The following is a 9,133-nucleotide window of genomic DNA, read 5'->3' as shown; positions in this document are numbered from 1 at the left end:
TTATTGTTTATTATTATCCAATTTTCAAATGTGTCTATGAGGACTTAGCCTTATTTTACATACATGTTCCCAAAAACAGACGGTACAACCACTGCTGACCACATTTTCTGGTGATTTCTGCCTCACTTGTCTGTAAATCGCTATTCCCGATCGTACACAAACGTAGCATTGCTACAGGCAACCGTCTGCTACAGGTCAGTGGGAAGAATGCTGAGTCATTGTTGCGTCAGTCCGCTCCGCCTGACGACATCACGTGTGTGAAACCAGGAGGGCGTACATATGTACAACATCCCACTGAGAGAGAAGCAGACAACGACCTAACTAGCCGAGTTCAACTCGCTGTCATCCCATCACAGAGCTGCACATTAACCTAGCCCAGGCCAACCAAAACTAGCTAAGGAACGTCAACTCGTCGGGTTTTTTTCCGGGAGAACAGCTATATCAGCCCTCAGGTGTGCTTCACCGAGCTAACAAGACATTATCAAGTGATGAACAGGGGCCTGTTTCTTCTAGATGCCCTGCTAAGGTTACCGACAGGGCACGCCGCGTAACAGCACCAAGAGACTCTGGTTCAGCCTTTCGGACCTCTCGGAAAGCACTTTAAGGATCCAGGCTCTGCCGTTTGTTTGGACCAAGACTTCATGCTAGCTCCGTGCGAGTTGGGAAAACTAGCTAGCTAGCTAACGCTCGGCCTGCAAGTTCATATAAGACACCAGCCGTCAGATCACACTTCCAGCCTGTCTGTGCGATGGGTTTACTGTCACAGGGGTCTCCACTGAACTGGGAAGAAACCAGAAAGTATGCCGACCACATCCGAAAGCACGGCATCATTCAGTTTCTCAACATCTACAACAAGGTGAAGGAACGTCAGAGAGACGTGTTGAAATGGGGCGATGAGGTAAGAAACCGAAAATGATCCAACATGTGGAAAATGCTTCTGCTGTCTGCTAATGCCTTAGATTTGTCTGTCATGAGGATTGTGCATGATGCAATAATGGCCTTTTATTGAAAGAAAACCTTTTGTGTTTTTACAGTAAATGCAGAAGAATTCGAATGAATCTGCAACTTCCAATGTTGTGTAACTTTGTAAGAAATTATTGCGTTATTTGCGTTTACAGAAGGTGCTGCCATGACATTTTCCACTATAACAGTTAACTTTATTATCTCCATGTAAGTTGTTTGAAAAGGTAATAGTTGTTAATGGTTGCATTTCCGAGTGTTAGTGTCAGCACAGTTGTTAATAGTTATTAACTAGTTAAAAGCAAACCGCTTTCGTGGTGGTTCAGTGGGTAGAGCAGGTGCCCACATACTTATTCCTCGATGCAAAGGTCCAGGGTTCGAATCCGACCTGTGACGATTTCCTCCATGTCTTTCCCCTTCTCTTTCCCCCTTCCCGCCTAGCAGTCCTATCAAATAAAAATAACAGCTGCATATAAAAGTTAATTTTTAGTATTACCAATTATTCAGTCTCCTAGTGACTGTCTAATAATAATAATAACAATCCATATAGTACTACTGCTAATCCAAGAAGACACTCCCTGTTAAGTAAACATTAACACAAAGCCTGTTGTACTGTCCTATTTGTTAACATACAGCTTGTGGGCTCTTTTGCTGCAACCAGAGGCTTTTGTCTTTGAATCAGAACGTAACACAAGTATTTGCCTGCCACCAGTCCACAAAACTTCAATGTGTCATAGCTTGAACAAAGTGTTTTGATTTCGAACAATGTGGAATGCTGTTGTTCTAGATTAATCCCTCTTTCAGACAGGGGCTTACAGGGCAGCAGAGTCAAAGTCAAGGAAACATAACTGATGAATTGGAATGGATGTGAGGGCGTCCCACTCTGATCTTTAACACGTCCATTTTGTGCTGTTGAATTAAAAACTTGGTGTAGAGGTTAAAAGAATATGTTCAATGAATAAAGCCGTGGTTGTAAAGCAGTGTTTGAGTGTTTGACTGATGTGTCCTGTTTTTCTTATTTAAGGTTGAGTACATGTTGGTGGAGTTGGATGACAAGGATGAAAAGGTCAGGCTCGTCCTGAACGGCGGAGATGTTCTGGAAACTCTCCAAGACCAGGGTGAAAAGATAAACCCCAAGTAAGTAGGCCCGCCACAGACAACATATTAAAACATGTAGATGTCTCCATACTGTTTAGTTTTAAAACGAGGAAGACCATAAATTACTTAGATAATTTTGTTTTTGTTTGGTTTATGGCTTCAACTGTGTTTCCTTCCACCAAATACGCATGGTATTTTGAAGACGTGCATGGTTCAAGTGAAAGTTTTCTGTCTGGAAGATCATCAAACTCAGTTATAGCAACACTTACATTCTTAATCTGAATGACATTTAAGTAAATGCCACACCTCAAATGTCAAGTGGCAGTGCTGTTGTTACATTAATGGTTTGTTTTGGCTCACAGAGGGCTATTGACGGGCGATAGTAAAACCTTGGCCTGATATGATAAATCTTCACAAAATGTAGAGGCAAGCCTGCACTCGATATAGAGGTTTAATCATCAGGTGTCATCAGTCACACTTTCAAAGGTTTTTTCTTTGCAACCTCTTCTCTGGATTGTTTTGATCCTCTTTGATTGCAAAACCACAGGGACAGTTGATGACGGACAAATATACACTAGTATGATTTTTTTTTTTATGAACCTCACACACTGCAGCTGTTCAGTTAAGGGTTGTTTGGCTAAAGTATTTCCGTTGCTGCATAATCTATATTGTTTTTCAGGGATTTTTCTTTATTTCTGTGGATGTTGTCTGGTTGTGTTGCTTTCTGCATTTTATTTTAGTGGCTCACTCCCACTGCAACATCCACAATACGACAAATCCCTCTGGCATGTCATTTTCATAGCTCAACCCAAAATCAAAGTAAACAGAACTCTGATCAGCTAGCTAGGACACCTTGAAATGTCAGCAACCTGTTTTTTATGTGATGAGCAGTGTTTTTCCTCGTGTTAGTGTTTAGTCCAAAAATGGAAGATGTTTGGAACCAACAAGTCTCTTATTTTGTAGAAATGAGTCTCTGGTCTATTAAGACAAAAATGGAACCTTTAAACAAAAGATCATTTGTTATTTTCCTCTATTTTAAAAGGTTACATATTTATCCTAATAGAACAGAAAGTCCTTTTTGCTTTTGATAGTGTTGGTGCACTCTGTGTCCCAGAGAAGGATAAGTGGTTCATCAGTTTGGTATAGCCGTCATTTAGATTTTTACCCCTACATACGTTTCTATCTTGTACACAGCATGTAGCCCGCATAACGTTCTTGAAACCTAATGGAATTGGATTTGCTTTTCCTCATTGTGAACAGCAGGAATTTTATATTGTGTGCATGTTAACATCCTCTCTGATCTGGAAATATCTCAGAGATAAAAGGATTTGAGTTTATTTTGAAGGATTTCAAAAAAATAAGATGTCCCTTTTGAGCTTAGATGTATTTTTTGTGGATTTAAGGGAAATAGTCTTTTTAATGAAATCAAGACAAAGTGAACCTATTTTCTCAGCAGTGTCTGGGTGTCTCTTTTTTCCGCATCAATGTTGAGATGGTAAAAAAAACATCAAGTGGATCCTTTTATAAAAGTGCTCCAGATAAATGCTACGAAATGTACTGTATAGGGGATGTGAGGATATTTGGCCTAAGCACATAACAACCTGAGCTCCTCCTTGTGGAAATACCATTTGCATGTCCAAACAGTTGTAACATTTCTTCTTTAAAAACAGAATTCTCTGCAGGCGACGTAAATGTGTTTGTACAAGCTCGCTGTGTGTTATGTTTGCTAGCTGCCCATGACGTCGGTCTGAATCCGTGGAGCCAACTTCAACCAGGGGAAATACCAGTGGCAGTGGGAATAGTAGAGCCCGTGCATTCCTCATTACTGCCCCTCTGTCGCACACACCAAAGAGCACGCTCCGGAGCACAAATACGTCGCGTTTGTTTGCCGTGCCAAGATTACGGCTGACATACGATAAAGGGAGAGCGCTCAGTTTATCCAATCAGAAAGGTCATCGGGACACCGAGATCAGGGGCGTTTTCTCAATGGCACCCTTTGTCGCTGACCTATTTGAGTAGAAAGTTATGACAACACTTTTCATATTTGTGCAGCCACCCCACACTTTGGAGACCAGAGTATGGCAGCTACATGATTGAAGGAACCCCAGGGCAGCCGTACGGCGGCACCATGTCAGAGTTCAACACCGTGGAGGGCAACATGGGGAAGAGACGACGAGAGGCCTCATCGGTCCTGAACCACAATGAAACCCTCTGCACCATCACCTCGTTTCCAAGGTGCTTTGCTTTGCATTTGAACCCAGGACCGTGTCCATAGTTTGATATGCAGTCTTTTGCAATTGTGTGCAAAATATTTTATTCATCAAAAAAAGATGGATTCTATAAGTTTACAATATTGATCATGAGGTGCTTTTTAACTTTAAAACAGTGTTTGCTTGTGCTTAAAACAATGCACAACAAGAATGTAAATTTTTAATTATATTTCAGAGCTGCAACGATTAGTTAATGAGTTGAGCAATCTTCAGAAATTGGCAACAAATCTGATCATGAATACATTTTCTAGCAAAAATGCTGATTTAAGCTTCTCCACTGTGAGGTTTTTAATGATTCGCTAATAAGAACAATAATTGTTAGTTGCAGCCCTTTTAATAGGCGTGTATGTTTGGATTCTTATATTTAGGTTAGGTTGCCCAGGTTTCACCAAACCAGAGCACCGGCCGACCCCTGTTGAAAAGGGAGTGTCGAAGTCACTGTTTTTCCCAGACGAAGCCATCAACAGACACCCAAGATTCAGGTAGGCTTCATTATTCTAGTTTTTTACAGTCTGTGGACTGTAGTCAGTAAATATTTATTTATTTATTTATTTATATATATATATATAAAATCCAGAATCAGTTATGCTATAGTGTACAGCTATGAAAGATTGACTAGAATTGTGTCTGTCTGTGTGTGCGTCAGCACCCTTACCAGAAACATACGTCACAGAAGAGGAGAGAAAGTCGTGATTAATGTGCCAAGTAAGTGCGAATGACACAACAGGTAGGAACAGTACTATATAAAGTGGTTATGGTAGTTTTTATCATCAAAACATCACCAACAATATACATGTAAACAATATTTATGTACTCTATATGACTATTCCTTCTTGTGTTTCAGTCTTCAAAGACAAGTGCACCCCATCTCCGTTTGTGGAGGAGTTTCCCGAGGATGATGGTGAAGCAGCGAGGGCGGCTCTGCCTGATCACATCTACATGGACGCCATGGGCTTTGGCATGGGCAACTGCTGCCTGCAGGTACTGAATGAACGGAGTCCGAGTCTTTGTTGCCTATGGTGAAACTTTACAATCCCAATAAGTGACTTATAAATGTACTTCAGCCCCTTTTCTTCCTGCCTTTGCAGGTGACATTCCAAGCGTGTAGCATTAATGAGGCAAGATACCTTTACGACCAACTGGCAACATTCTGCCCCATAGTGGTGAGTCGATATATGAAGCTTCCTGTCAAATATTTAGACTATTTACCTGGCCTCTTCTTCATCAGGAATCTTATGTAACTAATAATTAATTAACTCAATCAAATAAAAATATCTACTCAGTCACCTTGTTTTTCTACAATCTAAATAAATCAGAAATGCAATATTGTGTGTCTTTGTTTCTTGTCCCCATAACTTCATAAAACACAACTGAAACTCTCTTTCCAGATGGCGTTGAGTGCGGCCTCACCCTTCTACAGAGGCTTTGTGTCCGATAATGATTGTCGCTGGGAAGTTATATCTGCCTCGGTGGACGACAGGACGCAGGAGGAACGTGGGCTCAAGGTGAGCAAGCAGATCCGATAATTAATTAGCGTGCAAAAAGACACGCTTCAGTCAAGTCAGTATTTTGTGAATGTGTTTTTGTTCAGTTCAACCTCATTATTTCTGTCTGTCACTTTTCATTGTTGACACTATAGTATACATGTGTGGGTCAACCTTTTTTACATTTGATTAGGTTTTTGTTATTTTGTCCAATGTAGGAAATGCTACTGTTGCCTCTGTATTACTGGAGCTTGGTATGGGTTTACTTAGATGAATACCAACAGAGACCAGAGCCATGCAATCTATTTCTACTTGCTGCATCTTTAAACCTTTTCTCAAGCAAAAGACAAAAGCATATCATATAGATGTCACAGTAAAATTATTACATTTTTTTTTAGGTATTTATTTTGAGTATAATGTATGAAAATTACTTTTCCCTTCAAAGCCTTTGAAAAACAACAAATACCGGATCTTCAAGTCAAGATACGATTCAATCGACAGCTACCTGTCTAGCTGTGGTGAGAAGTACAATGACATTGATTTGACGATAGACGAGGAGATCTACAAGCAGCTGCTCGATGCAGGTACTGTGGAGGAAGCAATGTGTCTAACATACTGTCATCAATGGAAATATTCAACTTCACAGTCAGATTCCTCTAATAGATGCTTGTGCTGTAAAGAAGTGAAAAATCAGCTTGGTGTGTGCAGGAATTGACAAGCTGCTGGCCCAGCACATAGCACACCTCTTCATAAGAGATCCACTCTCCGTCTTTGAGGAGAAAATCCACTTGGATGATGAAAACGAGTCGGATCACTTCGAGGTGATTTAGAAGAAAGCCAACCATGTGTCAAAACACAATACAGGCTTACCGCCAGTGTAACAGAGTATTTATTCAAACTTGTCTCCCTGCAGAATCTTCAGTCGACCAACTGGCAGACGATGAGGTTCAAACCTCCACCTCCCAACTCCGATATCGGCTGGAGAGTTGAGTTCCGCCCCATGGAGGTAAATACAACCGACCAGGCTGTTGGTTGGAATGTGTGTATTATATTCAATGGCATGACCTTTCAAATACAGACAGACACATGATGGTTTTATCTTTCAGGTGCAGCTAACTGACTTTGAAAACGCTGCGTATGTGGTCTTTGTCGTCCTGCTCACCAGAGTGATCTTGTCTTACAAACTGGACTTTCTGATCCCATTGTCGAAGGTAAAAACAACTCAACATTTCTACAGTGTTTTTATAAAATGTAAAGAGGAAGTAGATTCCGGAAGTAGCACATAATAATATACTTTGCACACAGTTCTCCGATACAGTAGGCCCTTGTCTTTCTTTAGGTTGACGAAAACATGAAGGTTGCTCAGAAGAGAAACTCTGTCCAGGAGGGCATGTTTTACTTCCGAAAGGACATCTTTAAAGGTGGGTTAGAACAAAAAGTACAACTTAGGTTCAGTGCTAAAACCCTCAGATTGGAGTAGCTGATCCATTTGTGTGTTGCACCAATAGGCTGCAACCCTGTCCTTGATGGCACAGCCTCCGCTGAGAACGGCTTGGAGACTGATGGTGCTAACGAGGAATACACGCTTATGAGTATCGACACAATCATCAACGGAAAGGTAATTATTGGCTTACACTTGATGACAATATCTCAACAACTATTTTATAAATACACATCCATGGTACCCAGAGGATGAATCGTATTGACCTTTGCTCCAGCTCCACCATGACGTTGACACGTGATAGGTCTTAGGTTGGTGGTTGGGCTACAAACATTCAGGTTCCCCTCAGGAATAATTCTAACAACTTTCAAGTAGCCTCAGCTGTACTTTATGTTTAGTGCTAATTAACAATTGTAACACACTAAACTTAAGGAGGAATAACGGGAGGTTTTCCTGTTCCTCCCTTTTTGTCTACATTGCGTGATTGTATTTATTTCAAATCACGGCTCGGCATTAGTAAAGTCTCACCGAGCCTCTAGCATGGCTGACGACTCCCAGTCTTGTTTTAAGCCCTCTAACAATTACTGCTGTATTCTTGTGTTTTTTTATCACCAGGAAGGAGTATTTCAAGGGCTTATACCAATCCTTAACTGCTATCTTGAAAACATGGAAGTGGATGTGGACACCAGGTGCACCATTTTGAATTATCTGAAGCTCATCAAGAAACGTGCCTCAGGTAAATTTGCATTAAAGGGCAAAACTTTGTTTTTATAAGCCAAAAGCAGATTCTTTATTTTTTTTATTCTTTTTTTTTATGCAGCTTCAACTCTGAGTGCAATTACTAATTTTTCTGATCTGAAACAGGCGAACTGATGACCATGGCCAAGTGGATGAGGGAATTTGTTGCCAAGCACCCGCAGTATAAGCAGGACAGTGTGTTAACTGACAAGATCAACTACGACCTGTTCAGGAAGTGTGACAAGATTGCGAAAGGTGAAGAGCAATGCCCGGAGCTCATTGGAAACCCAGTTAACCGGTTTAAATGAGAAGCGCTGCAGAAATGCACCAGGTTATACAAACTCGCATGTAAAGAAAGACCAAATGTGTGGCTCAGTACCTAAAACGGTCCAATTTTAAGAGAATACAAAACAGCATGTATGTGTGTGTATATATACTGTATCAGATTTTTATGATTACAGAATTTTTTTAATAGGGTTAAGACATGCAAATGGTTGTGTAATAGAAATCAGATGTGTATTTATTTTTCTCTGGAAATAAAAGGTGTCTGTGTGAGAAATGTAGCAAAGAGTTGTACAGTAGTCTTATTGTACTTTTAATCTTGTGTTCTATAAATACTGTACTTCTGCTCTTTAAAACATCATGGGCATTTTTATGTTCTTGGTTTGAGCTTCCTTAACTTTTTGTAGTGATTTTTTATTTTTATTTTCTCTTTTGCATTTTAAAAGAAATGTTTGCTTTGCTCTGCCGACATGGTAGTGGGACCTTAGAGGTAGTGTTGCATTCAGTTGGAAAAGGTGAACCATTTTTTGCAATGTGATGCTGCTTCAAAATAAATCTGCACAACAGGTGTCAGTCTTCTTACAATTCCAGTGTATATTATATGTTTGTATTAATTGTGTTTTATGTAATGCTTTTTATTTAATTGACCTATAGGAAGTGGATTTAATTTAGCCACCACAAAATCATCCACATCAAACTTGATCAGCCTTAAAAAAAAAAAAGTCTTGAAATCTGTCCAACTAGCTACATTAACATTTTGAATGATACTTCTGCAATGTGAAAATTCACGTTACTTGAATGGTGGACAGCAACCAGGAGCCGACACAGTGTCTGTTCTCCGTAAGAATTTACTTGTGTCC

The 9,133-nt window shown here is 40.2% G+C and overlaps 1 protein-coding gene across 1 annotated transcript; it reads left to right on the top strand.

Annotated features, from left to right (window-relative positions):
• Positions 1-214: 214 nt before the first annotated feature.
• On the top strand, positions 215-8,841 carry gclc (glutamate-cysteine ligase, catalytic subunit). The gene is made up of 16 exons (XM_034897967.1): positions 215-898; positions 1,985-2,097; positions 4,111-4,293; positions 4,697-4,810; positions 4,975-5,033; positions 5,173-5,309; positions 5,417-5,491; positions 5,717-5,833; positions 6,258-6,396; positions 6,521-6,633; positions 6,726-6,818; positions 6,919-7,023; positions 7,152-7,233; positions 7,321-7,430; positions 7,869-7,989; positions 8,118-8,841. Exons 1-16 carry the CDS (start codon positions 749-751, stop codon positions 8,297-8,299), a joined length of 1,893 nt encoding a protein of 630 aa, XP_034753858.1. The 5' UTR covers positions 215-748; the 3' UTR covers positions 8,300-8,841.
• The last annotated feature ends 292 nt before the right edge of the window (positions 8,842-9,133 follow it).

This window comes from Etheostoma cragini, chromosome 17 (genome assembly GCF_013103735.1).
Source record: "Etheostoma cragini isolate CJK2018 chromosome 17, CSU_Ecrag_1.0, whole genome shotgun sequence".
NCBI classification, from domain to species: domain Eukaryota; kingdom Metazoa; phylum Chordata; class Actinopteri; order Perciformes; family Percidae; genus Etheostoma; species Etheostoma cragini.
This window is presented reverse-complemented; position numbering and strand designations above follow the sequence as displayed.